At 39.0% G+C, this 13,804-nt stretch overlaps 2 protein-coding genes across 3 annotated transcripts; both read left to right on the forward strand.

Annotated features, from left to right (window-relative positions):
- Nucleotides 1–257: 257 nt before the first annotated feature.
- Nucleotides 258–3,168, forward strand: LOC118400352 (homeobox protein Hox-C9a-like). Its single transcript, XM_035797080.2, has 2 exons — nt 258–881; nt 2,142–3,168. Exons 1-2 carry the CDS (start codon nt 347–349, stop codon nt 2,378–2,380), a joined length of 774 nt encoding a protein of 257 aa, XP_035652973.1. The 5' UTR covers nt 258–346; the 3' UTR covers nt 2,381–3,168.
- Nucleotides 3,169–7,013: 3,845 nt separating this feature from the next.
- LOC118400353 (homeobox protein Hox-C8a-like) lies at nt 7,014–10,009 on the forward strand. 2 transcript variants are annotated; one of them, XM_035797081.2, is made up of 2 exons: nt 7,014–7,739; nt 8,299–10,009. In XM_035797081.2, the coding sequence occupies exons 1-2, from the start codon at nt 7,304–7,306 to the stop codon at nt 8,637–8,639; spliced, it is 777 nt and encodes a 258-aa protein (XP_035652974.1). In that variant the 5' UTR covers nt 7,014–7,303; the 3' UTR covers nt 8,640–10,009. The 2 variants fall into 2 exon arrangements, 1 of the variants encoding a protein (XP_035652974.1); XR_004829001.1 differs by having other exon boundaries at nt 7,596–8,166; nt 8,299–8,441.
- The last annotated feature ends 3,795 nt before the right edge of the window (nt 10,010–13,804 follow it).

Raw genomic sequence — 13,804 nt, forward strand, 5'->3', positions numbered from 1 at the left:
AATACGAGGGGATAATCAGTTTTCCATGCTTTTAGGACAACAAGGAAACACGAAAACATTATAGGTGGTGAATCCTTCTTAATGATTGATCATAGAATATCATTCTTGTACATAAATAGCATTCAAAGGTCTGAGGTACACACATCCCTGACCTGTGACTGCTTGCGCATTAATCGAATGTAACATTTTTGTGGTAAACATAATCACGTGTTCAACCGTGGCCAATGAGAGTCAAAGAACCTCGGGATAAATAATTACCTGCCGTGATTGTTCTAGGGGTAAGATAAAAGTACACATACAGTCCATATAATAATCTGATGCATGTAAAAGAGACCAGAGCATCGCCATGTCGACCACGGGTCCCATACGCAATTATTATGTGGATTCTTTGATAAACCATGAGAGCGAGGACGTGTTGGCGTCGCGGTTCTCAGAGCTTCCCCCCACCCGCTTGCGTCAGACGACAGTAGTACCAGAGTGCTCCGATTTTCCCTCCTGCAGTTTTGCGCCGAAACCTTCTGTCTTTTCCTCCTCCTGGGGCCCAGTTCACTCCCAATCCTCAGTGGTCTACCACCCATACACCCACCAACCTCACGTTGGAATGGACTCGAGGTATGTTCGCTCATGGCTGGAGCCCATATCTGGAACAGTATCCTTTCCAGGCTACCCGGCTAACTGCAGACACTACGGACTCAAACCCGATGGTTTCCCTCAGCCCAGTACCGGAGATTGCATCACCTCCAACAGTCGCGGATACCCAGACTATTTCTACAACACCTGCGTAGACATCCGAGACAAGGCCCAGCAGATAGTCCCTTCTCCAGAGTCGGAGGTTTTGGCTTCCGGGAAGCACAAAGACGAAAATACAGAATTCGACCCAAGTAAGTGGAAGCCATGCCAGTCCACAAACGGGTATATGAGCCGTGTGTGTGGGAGGTGGCGGTGTTCGTCATCCATGGGGTTTTTGCTCGTGGTTGTTGTCCCGCTATAAAACGAAATGGTCGTCTCTTTTCTCTTCCCTTTGAACGAGAAGGGAACTGGAGGGGCTGTTAGACAGTGTTAGACAGAACAAACGCCAATCCCCTTAAGGTTGTAAAATATTAATTAGCTATAAAACAGCTATACAATGGGGAAACTGGAAGCAAGCTTTTCATTGGCGAGATCAGAATCTCTAGTAAATTCCACTCCACTATCTTCCTACATGGCCAAAAATTGTGCCTAAAAGAATGTTTTGTGCGTAAAAACATATGTTATTTTACTTCTCGAGACATTTGATTTTGTTTCATTTATACACAAGAGGTGTGGCCTTATATAGGCGTTGTGTTATAGTGGATTATTATTATTTTATTATTTGTTATTATAGCCTTCGATTGAAATGCACATCCAGAAGCCTAAAATCAACCAACAAGCTAATTCGGGTGATCCATGTTTACAGAAAAGTTTGCAGAAACCACCAAGAGTCACCATGGTTTTTATCTGCAGTATGATTATAATGGCTAATTTCATTTCATTCAATGTAAACCTATACTTGTTTATTTCCCCGTATTATTTAGTCAATAATGGCTGATTTTTCACGTGATTATTCAACTTTCTGGTACAACCGAAACCGAGCAAATCACAAAACATAACTTTGCTCAAATACAGCCTATTCAGCAAGGACCAAAACCATTGATATGGAAGTTTCCCCATATCAGTACTTATAAAAACATGACAACACCGAGCAAACGCCCCACAATAAACACAGAACAGAATATTTTAGGCCACAACAGGATTACCAGGGTGAAATGCATCTAGCTGGCTCGGTTGCAGACCTGCCGAGACTTGAAGTTAAAGGCTTTTAAAATATTTTATGGGCCAATAAAGCAAACGGGTGCACTCACAATTTTATGCCTCGGTCCTTTTCTAGCACTGTTGAAGATGAATCATGTCTATAAGAGAGATGATTGTTTATAATTATTAAGGAAAACATTGATGACACATTTGACAATGCACATGGATTATATTGAATCATAGACTTATTCCCCCCAAAATGTATAAGAGAGTAGGCCTGCTCTTCGTCTGGTCTATTGTTTGTCGAAGTGTTTATGATATTGATTTGGGTTATACACTTATACACTTTTTTCTGATTTATCATATTACAGGCAACCCGGTGGCGAATTGGATACACGCTCGTTCAACGAGGAAGAAACGGTGTCCTTATACAAAATATCAGACTCTCGAACTCGAAAAAGAGTTTTTGTTCAGTATGTACCTTACCAGGGACCGTCGATATGAGGTCGCTCGGGTTCTTAATTTGACCGAGAGACAGGTCAAAATTTGGTTCCAGAATCGGCGAATGAAGATGAAGAAAATGAATAAAGAGAAGACAGAAAGCAATTAGCAGTAACGTGCTGTATGGACAAATTGACTTGTACACGTTCGGAAAAATGTCACTCATGTTCTCCTCTCCAATTGTCTCTCCTCTTGAGAGCTACTGTTTTCCCTTTTGATCTGATATAATTGAGATCTATAGGCCTATTCTTGACAAAGTAGCACATTGCAAATTGGGGTCACGTCTGTCTGTGACAGTATGCAGCTTGTTTTGACTATTTATCCTCTATTACGGCTTCATAGTCAAGACACGAATAGGACATTAGTAAAGAAATGTATAGGGTCAAGTTGGATAACTGTATAACAAAACCTGTGTATTTTTGTAGATATTGCATCTTTGGCCTATTCAAGTTTAAATTAATGTTTTGTACACGAAGTACATGGAACGTGTGTCTTGTGTTTCGTCTAGACCTATGTGGATATAGATTTTGTTGTATGGTTTTTATATTATTATCTCTCGACGCTACACGTTTACGTTATACTGCAGATTGTGCTCATCTTTCTATCCGAAATAATTTAATTTCCTGTCTTTGTTGGGTCATTATTAAAACGTTAAAACCTTACCTTTATCATAAATATTAACACTTGCAAAAATGACATTCTGAGATGGCTTGACAAGACAGTAGGGTACAAAAATATAATTCGCAGATGTTGTTGGGATATAAGTAATTCAACAATTCCAATAGGCTACAGTCTAGCATTAGATACGGACTACTCCTTATTGAAAGCAGATGTGTCTTTTAACTCATTATTCTTCCTTTTCTATTTCCTTTTATAAAGCACGTTTCCTGACCAGTTCCAGCCGCTGTGTTTTCTGAATTGTGAATGGTTCTGGGGGGGAAATAACGTGACATTTAAGGCCTTGTCTAAACGCATTACATCGCGTTGTGTCCTTTATACGTGTTATCCAATCATAATCATTGAAGATTATTGTGACTATTTCAAGGAAAAGCTTTAGCGTGTTATTCTGGCACTGCAAGGTTTTCAGTCCGTAATCTGTCCAGGCCTGGCCATATTTCTAATTGGTGGCCATTTAACAAAACCTGCCACACAACTTGATTTTTGCGATTCAGGTATAACGGAGGTGGGCTTTGAGAGTGCATTTCGTGTAACAATGTGGCATAGGCCTATCTCAATATAGGCCTATCCGTGCATAGTTTAAAACAACGTAGGCTAGTTTACAACGTGAGGTGTTTTATAGTTTTTACTTCGCCTTCTTGTAGCCGAGAGACTCCGCTATTTTATAATACAAATGTAGTCTATATGAGTGTTAACACTGGGCACACACTGGTTGAATCAACGTTATTTCCACGGCATTTCAATGAAATTATGTCGAACCAACGTGGAATCGACTTTTAATTGATGTCTTTGCCCAGTGGGTTGTTTCCATAGCATAAATCGCGAATATAGGGCCTAGGCTACACATTGTTGACGTTACCAAATAATTTGTAATAGACTAATGCAATCTTTCGGTCACTGATTTGAGGCTATTGTGAGCCGAGCAGTGCGCTATATTATTTTGGTCTTGCTGAGTTGGTGCTCTATGTTGTATTTTAGATGGGTCATGCTGGCCATGTGTCGTGGGTAACCCACAGCAAACGGTGATACAAGTGTTCCCCCTGTGTCATGGTGCCATTTTTGGACACCCTCTGGACGCCACACTAATTTGCCGCGTAATCCTTTGCATCTTTTAGCCGATCAGTTCATTTGAGGTGTGTGAAGTATATTTTCTGGCGTTTATTTTTCTTTCTTGGTCGCTGGACTAAATTGGCTTTCCCCTTAAGTGTCAAAAACAATACTGACAGGATGCAGAGATTTTAGAGCCCAATATAGTTGAACATTTCCGTTGTGGTGCACAGAGAAATGTGGGGTTTTACGACCCTGCTTCGGGCAGCGCTGTTCGTCTTGAATGCAATCTAACAAAGCAAACCTAGCAGAACTGGCTAGACGTCTAGGCTAAATTACTTTATTGTTCTTATTTCAAGGTATGGTGTGCTGGTTTCAAAGGAGGCTTATTGCACTTGTTTTTGTCTGCTGCAAACGTGACTCCATCCTCCTTTATTTACCCACTTTGAATTGTGTGGCAGAAGGGGAAATAGGAACACATGAAAGGCCCCAAATTGAACTTCCTTTATTCCAAATCTATATGAACAAAAATATAAACGTAACATGCAACCATTTCAAAGATTTTGCTGAGTTACAGTTCATATAAGGAAATCGACCAATTGAAATCCATAAATTAGGTCATAATCTATGGATTTCAGGGGCACAGCCATGGGTGGGACCTGGGAGGGCATCAGCCAACCTACTTGGGAGCCAGGCCAAAGCCAATCAGAATGAGTTATTCCCCACAAAAGGCATTATTACAGACATATATACTCCTCAGAACCCCCCCACCCCCATCCCGGATGATCCCGCAGGTGAAGAAGCCGGATGTGGAGACATACTGCCTAATTCTCTTATGGTAGAGAAATTAACATTTGATTCTCTGGCAACAGCTCTGGTGGGTATTCCTGCCATCAGCATGTTAATTGCGTGCTCCCTAAAAACTTGGGACATCTATGGCATTGTGTTGTGTGACAAAACTGCACGTTTCAGAGTGGCCTTTTATTGTCCTCAGCACAAGGTGCACCTGTGTAACGATCATGCTATTTAATCAGCTTCTTGATATGTCACACCTGTCAGGTGGATGGATTATCTTGAACAATGATAAAATGCTCACTAACAGGGATGTAAACCGATTTGTGCACAAAATTGGAGAGAAATACACTTTTTGTGTGTCTGGAAAATTGCTGGGATCTTTTATTTCAGCACATTGTAGCACAATGCAACAATATTCTCTTGGAACACTGGCACTGTCCCCTGTCGAATGGCAATCTCCATTACTCTAAAATACCCCCTGATTCAATCCAACCCATAACCATGTGTCTTTATGACTTTGTTTTAGGCTATATATGACTACTGTATACATGTCCGTCATTTCAAGTTTTTTACTATTGGGGCCATATGGCAAAAATGATGAGGACCCCTGCGATTTACAGAGATTTTATTAGAGTTGTAACAGATATAGGTATCCTCATTGCTCATTATTAAATGGTTATTAATTCTACTTTCACTATTAGGCTATAGTATTCTTATGCCATATCCCTTACGAGGATTGGCATTTTATCAAGCTAGCAGCACTAGCAGTAGGCTCAGCAGTGGCAGAAACATTCTATTCATATGATTCATATTATGTATTTTAGTTATTGGGTACTAATTAGGCCTATGGTTTAAAATGTATCGCCGATCCAATCTTCCACTATCACGATATACCATATGTGTAGGCCTAGCATATATCTCACGAAATAATAGCCTCTGATGGTTATGTGAAAGTACTGTAGGTCTAGAACAAGTTCAATTAGTGCAGTACAAATCACACAAAAAGGCCACTGGATGTCGCTGTTGACTAAGTATTTAACATTTTCGAGCCCATGCAGCGTGTTTACCTTTTGTATGGGAACCTTTGGGGGACTGGAGGGAGAAAATGTTCTTAAAGGCTGTTCTAGGGTTACTAGTCACAAATGTAGAGATGAACAACTCATGCGTAGAGCTGAACAACCAACCGCGTCCGTTTTCTCCAAACCTATTATTAATCGTCTGCATATAACTTTTACGGAAAATAATTATCTTTCTTCTCTAGCCTAGACTATAGGCAGTAGTATTTTTGTAATATGGCAATATTGTATTATTTTTTTTAGCCTATGTCTATCTACAACCATTTATTTTGTCAGTGGGTCTCTATCTCTGTCTTGGTGTTGTTATGAAGAACAATTATTTTAGTTATAACTGATCAATTATCTTTTACCGTTGGGTTAATCGATAGCCTATGTTTAGTGTTAAGTAGCATAAGGTAGGCTGCATTTACTATGGGCTCAAAAGAACATCAGAACATGTAGGCCTAACTTAATGTCAAAATGTATAGTCTGTAATTGTGAAACATATTTTCATATTTTTATTATGTTTGCTCTAAGTAAAGACCAAAAATTCAACCAAACACGTTTATTTCACTTTTATTTTCATGAATAATCATGTAAATCATGTACAATAATTAATCAATGTCATCAACGACTATTAAGTATTATAAAATAATTCTGGTAACATAAAAAAAACATATCAAATCAAATATCTAGGCTGTATTATTAGTAAATACAATTTTGCTGCATGTAAACATTTTCGATTAAAATATTTTAATTGAAATAGGCTAGGCTACAAAACATTTCACAACCACTGGGTGTGCACGTACATGTGTGCGTGAATGGAAATCATTGACGTAATGCATAAACCTTGCCTTCACAGAGTCAAGGGTCGAGGTTTTTGTCACTTTCTTAAGGGCAATGTAGAACACTACTCTTTCAAATAGACAATATGTATAAGACTAAACAAAATGATAGTTGACACAGAGTCTAAGCTACATCAAATATTCAAAATGTTATTGTATTGTAAAGCAAAATGCACAGTCCCTTCCCGCTTGCCTGTTTCATGGTTTAGACGTCCGAGTTCTCAATGAGAATGGGAGGGTGTTGAAGGTTGGTGGTGAGAGAGGAGGGGGTCGATGTCGTGAAGGGGGAGGGGGGGTAAAAACGAAACGCTAGTGACTGTGTGTCGGAGTGGCTAGCCGCTTTAGCATCAACCATGCACGACATAAGAAGCTGATTTGAAGCTCCAAAAGGAAAAAGCCAATAAAACCCAAAGGACTTCCTTTGGTAGCAGGGCAGTGTTTTAACAAGGGAGAGGTGGATAAGGAAACAGGCTTTATTATATTATTCCTTAAACCTGTCTCTATGATTTCGTGGTTTCGTTCGTTGTATGTGTGGGGTTTGGAACAAAACTAAGGCAATACTTGGAATTGTCGTAAACTAAGTTCTTCCACTGTAACATTGTAAACTGTAACATGAGCTCCTATTTCGTGAACCCTCTCTTTTCCAAGTGCAAAGGCAGTGAAACGTTGGAACCAACTTACTACGACTGCAGGTTCCCTCAAGGCGTCACCCGGAGACACACGCTGGTGTACGGTGCGGGAGCGGCGGCGACGGGATTTCAGTACCCGCCCCATCACGTCCAAGCCTTCTTTCACCATAGGACGCCGGCGATCTCCACACCAGGCTACCAGCAGAATCAATGCGCCTTGGCTTGTCATGGAGATGGCACTACATTGTATGGATACGAAGCCCTTCCAAAACAAACGCTTTATGGTACCCAACAAGAGGCAAGCGTGGCGCTATACCCATACTGTAAATCGTCAAATGGCACTAACCTCGGAGAAGGACAAGGCCACCTAAATCAAAACCATTCTCCTAGTCTCATGTTTCCATGGATGAGACCGCACGGTTAGTAGGCTACTTGTTTACTTGTGAATTAGTGCAATTATATAGGCTGTAACATTATAAGAGTAGGCTACAGTTAGGCTTCTTGTGTGGTTATTTTGTTGTAGTTTCATGGCATGGAGCCTACATCCGGTAACATATGATAACGTTTTCGGAGCTTCACTTATCACTTTGTAGAACTTCGTCACTTAACCGTGGCACAATGATTCGCTCTCATCAGATCTTAGCTACTTTGATTACAGGCGTATAAATACCAGTAGATCTGAGTCAGTGCTGTGCCATTAATGGCGGCTCAGTTGATCGCTAGTAGATGAGAAAATAAGCAGAGATTAATAACAACGGTAAAAACGAATTCAGTGAAAGTTCACCAGAAGCACTTGGCATGGCGTTTATCTTCACACACATCTGGACAGCTATCCAAGGGTAGAGGGTATGTATAGTCAAACACACACACACACACACAATCTCAAACAATTTATCTTATATTTCAAAAACAATAGTGAACCAGACACAGTCTTGCAACAATTCCTGCTTAATTGTATGTTCTATTTCCATTCTATAGCCCCCGGAAGACGGAGTGGCCGACAGACCTACAGTCGATACCAAACACTGGAGTTGGAGAAGGAATTTCTATTCAACCCTTACCTAACCCGTAAACGTCGGATCGAGGTGTCTCACGCTTTAGGGCTGACGGAGCGGCAGGTGAAGATTTGGTTCCAAAACCGACGGATGAAGTGGAAAAAGGAGAACATCAAGGACCAATTTCCGTGTCAAAGAGTAGAGACAGAGAACGAGGGTAATGGTGATGGTGAGGGAGAGGGCGATGATGAAGGCAATGATGATGGTGAAGGAGAAGAGGGAGACAAAAAGGAAACGGGAGTGGAAGAGGAGGCGAAAGAGTGATTTTTATTGCTCTTTCTTTTTATGGTTATATTGCTTAAAAGTTGAAAGATGGTCCCGGGAGAAGGAGATCACATTTTATCACAACCGTTTTACTGAGTCAACAAGATGAGAGAAAAGAACTGTTCTGGATTACAGCAAATGGCTCTCTCTATGAGGATAATAACTACTAATAATGTTTAACTTATACAGTCTCCAAACGCTGCAAAGGTTCTCATAATATAAAGACCTGAAGCACTTGCAAATAATTTTGTTACGCATATGTCCATATCACAGAATGCACAAGAGGATAGAATGCCTGAAAATGTTTAAATGTTCCATCAATGTTGTCATTCGAGGAGAAGGGTTCATTGTTAATACACATTCTTTGTACTTTTTTTCCTCGAGTATTTTTATGTGGGTTTGTGTGTGTATTGGGATGATCGGAGTTTTATTTTATTCATAACTGCCAGTTCCAAAGGTGGGGAAAAAAGGGTGGCAGTGGTTAAGATCGTTCGGCCAGTAAGGGATATTTCATGTTGTTGTGTCTCAAATTTCAATCTATACGCCTATTATTTTCACAAATATAGGCCTACTATTGTGTATTGTAATGTAGCCTATATTTTGTAAACATTGTGAGCGCTGTCTGTTCTTTTGATCGCAAATGGTCCCGGGCCTATTCAATCCGATATCAAAACAAAACAAATCGGAAATTCGACATATGTGGAATATTTGTTGATTCTTGACCTAATTCTGGAAATTGTAAGATTCTAGAAGGCAGCAACAAGTTATTTTTATGTGATTGTTAGCCTATATTCGTTTTAAATAGACCGGGAACTCTGTACTACCTAGTAGATCTAGATGCACTTAAGAGGTGAAGAGGTAAAAATCTACCAAGAAAACGGTTTTGTCATTAGCAATGTTGATCTATACATTGTCACTGAAGGGACAAGCCAGTGCAATGATAGGCCTATAACACATTATATTGCACGATACTTATGGTGTTACTTGTGGCGGTATAGTAGGACCTATATTGATCTTCCAAACAAATGTCTCTGCGCCATACTACCTAGTCAGCTAAAGAACGGTGTAACAACAATTGGTGTCCCAACAACTTAAACTGCCTTAAGTAATGCACATTTATTTAACCAATATGTTATAATTGAACAAATAATTGTACTTCAGCGTTTAAATATCATTAACCTACAATATTGTGCTGATGCAATAGACTCGTTTTTTATTGCACTGAATATGACCTCTGTATGTCTTCGTATTTCTTGTTGTATAAATCAGCTTGATTTCTTATGTTTAAAATTAAAGGAGGGTATGTTGGTTGCGGGTGCACACACACTTGATTGGCATGAACATGTTCAAATAAATGGAAAAAATCTGAATTTCCCTTCCTCATTCGTGATACAATTTCGCAATTTCTCTGAACTGCAATAGACCAACACACACACAAATTAGGTAGACAATCTAAACATCTAATTATGTCTGTTTTGTAATTTTATTATGTTTACCTAATAACATCAATGAATTCTAATAACATTTAATCACAATATCTTACACCCAAACAAAATGACATTATAGAAAATATTTTTTATCGTGACTTGTTTTCAGTCAGACCAATGGATGAGGGAATGGATACCTGTATTGATAGTGGTTCATAATTTTTTTAAGTTTTGAGACACAAACGCTTGCAACGTAGTTTATATTTGATAAATGGAATATCCCAGCCCAATATCATGTATATAAGGAATTATTTTACCAATAAGCAGAGTGGTTTTATGATGTAGAAGATCCCCCTTACCTAAACTATTTCGTAGGCCTACACTTCGAGTGCACGTAATTATGCGATATCCATTTGAGTACTTCATTTATTATATTTATTTTACCTTTATTTAACTAGGCAAGTCAGTTAAGAGCAAATTCTTATTTACTATGACGGCCTACCCTGGCCAAACCTTCCCCTAACCTGGAGGACGCTGGAACAATTGTGCGCCAACCTATGGGACTCCCGATCATGGCCTGTTGTGAACCAGGGTCTGTAGTGACGCCTCTAGTGACGCCTGTAGTGACGCCTCTAGTGCCTTAGACCGCTGCGCTACTCATACGTCCAAGCTACCTTACAGGTGCCCAAAATACAGTATAAGTGATTGTACATGTTAGTACGTGTGTGTGTGTGTGTGTGTGTGTGTGTGTGTGTGTGTGTGTGTGTGTGTGTGTGTGTGTGTGTGTGTGTGTGTGTGTGTGTGTGTGTGTGTGTGCGTGCGTGCGTGCGTGTGCCGGAGGCAGTTATATTCTTGTTTGAGACCCGCCTATACCAGAAGTTACTGACATCCACATTCAACCGCATTGGCGACCTTACTGTATGTTCACAGGACATTTCAAATACCCTCTACCCTTGGGTAGCTGTCTGGATACATGGGAAGATAAACGCCATGCTATGTTTTGTTGGTACATTTTCAACATAACCTATTATGGACGTCAAAAGTATGTATACTCTACCTCTTCAACACATACTGTATGTGCACCACTATACGGCATAGAGGTATAAAATCACTAAATAGCTTAGTTATATTTGATCAATTATCTCAATTAAGTCGAGTAGAATATTATGTATATTATGCTATTTGGCCTACAAGACGAGATAAATTGTATTGTTGCCAAGTCAGTTGTTACACACTATATTAGTACTGTTTGACGTTATTTTTCTAGTTTTTTTTTGTTTGCCCAGTAACAAAAATGCAATCCAATATGTATTTTTTTAATGGAAAGAGAAACAGGTGTGTAGGCTTCTATGTGCATCTTTAATCTCTTGTCGTCAATACGTTATTATGCAACGATTAGAGTATGCTACAGTGCCTTCAGTATTCACACCCTTGACTTTTTCCACATTTTGTTATGTCACAGCCTGAATTTAAAATTGATTAAATATAATTGTTTTACTGGCCTACACACAATACCCCATCATGTCAAAGTGGAATTATGTTTTCGAAAATTTTACAAATGAATTAAAAATAAAAAGTTGAAATATCATGAGTCAATAAGTTCTCATACTAAGCCTAAATGAGTTCAGGAGTAAAACATTTCTTAACAAGTCACATAATAAGTTGCATGGACTCACTCGGTGTGCAATACAAGTGTTTACCATGATTTGTTAATGACTACCTCATTATTATGACTACCACATACACATCTGTTAGGTCCCTCAGTTGAGCAGTGATTTTCAAACTCAGATTTAACCACAAACACCAGGGAGGCTTTCCAATGATTCGCAAACAAGGGCATCTAGTGGTCAATGTGTATAAATAAAATAAATACAGACATTGAATATCCCTTTGAGCATGGTGAAGTTATTGCACTTGGTTTATTAATACAGGCGTTATTCCGAACTCAGTTGCTAGGGGAAGGAAACCGCTCAGGGATTTCACCAGGAGGCCAATGGTGACTTTAAAAAAAGTTTAAGGGCTGTGACAGGAGAGAACTGAGAATGGATCAACAACATTGTAGTTACTCCACGATACTTACCTAACTGACAGAGTGAATAGAAGAATACAAATATTCCAAAACATCCATCATATTTGCAGCAAGGCACTAAAGTAATACTGCATAAAATATGGTAAAGTAATACATTTTTTGCCTTGAATAAAAAACATTATGTTTGGGGAAAATCCAATACAACACATTACTGAGTATCACTTTACATATTTTCAAGAATAGTGGTGGCTGCATCATGTTATGTGTATGCTTGTAATTATTAAGGACGGGGAAGTTTTTCCGGTTAAAAAAAAACAGAATGGAGCAATCACAAATAAAATTGTAGAGAAAAACCTGGTTCAGTCTGCTTTCCACCAGACACTGGGAGATTAATTCACGTTTCAACAGGAAAATAACCTAAAACAAAAGGCCACATCTACACTGGAGTTGCTGACCAAGACGATAGTAAATATTTTTGAATCACAGTTTTGACTTAATTCTACTGGAATTTTTTAAATATTTATTTTACCTTTATTTAACTAGGCAAGTCAGTTAAGAACAAATTCATATTTTCAATGACGGCTTAGGAACAGTGGGTTAACTGCCTTGTTCAGGGGCAGAACAACAGATGTTTACCTTGTCAGCTCTAATCTATGGCAAGGCCTGGAAATGGTTGTCTAGCAATCATCAACAAACATTTTGACAGAGATTGAAGAATGTTGAAAAGAATCATGAGCAAATGTTACACAATCCAGGTGGATTGGACACTTACTCAAAAAGACTCACAGCTATAATCACTGCCAAATGTGCTTCTACAAATTATTGAATCAGGGGTGGGAATACTTATAGAATGAGATATTTCTGTTTTTCATTTTCAATAAATTTTTGACAAAAACATGTTTTCAATTAGTCATTATGGGATATTGTATGTGGATGGTTGAGAATTGTATTTATTTGATCCATTTCGAATTCAAGTTGTAACACAACAAAATGTCGAATAAGTCAAGAGGTATGCATACTTTCTGAAGGCACTGTACAAGATGTTTGCGATGTGTTACTCTAGGTTACTTAAATTCAATCAAATCATAGAGTAGGCGATGTTAGAAATCATATGCACATAGACCTATTGCAGTCTGCAGGTTACAGGAAATAAGAAATGTTCATATTTAAATGTTAACGTCATTTGAGTCCTATCGGTCTTGTCTAACATTTTCCCGAAACCTTTCAGGGATTTGTTATTTTATGGAGGCTAACCCTTAAAATAAGGTGACCAAATATATTTGTAACCAGCGCAGTGTGTCAATTGGAATATGGTGCATATCCTATGCATATTTAACACCACCTAGCCTAGACTCAATATATTATTTTAAACCATCTCTTGGATTAAAATAAAAAATGCCACATATAGCCTGCATTAGGTCTACGTAACACGACTAAAAACAACTCAAGAACAGCTTGTACAATGAGAAATCTACGTTAAATATATCCCGAGTGACGCAGCGGTGTAAGCCACTGCATATCAGCGCTGGAGGCGTCACTACAGACCCTGGTTCGATTGTAGGCTCTATCACAACCTTCCGTAATCGAGAGTCCCATAGGGCAGCGCACAATTGGCCCTTGTCGTTAGGTTTTGGCCGCCGTAGGCCCTCGTTGTAAATAAGAATCTATTCTTAACTGACTAAAATTTAAAAAAATATCCTTAACATGTA

This window comes from Oncorhynchus keta, chromosome 21, assembly GCF_023373465.1.
Source record: "Oncorhynchus keta strain PuntledgeMale-10-30-2019 chromosome 21, Oket_V2, whole genome shotgun sequence".
NCBI lineage: Eukaryota > Metazoa > Chordata > Actinopteri > Salmoniformes > Salmonidae > Oncorhynchus > Oncorhynchus keta.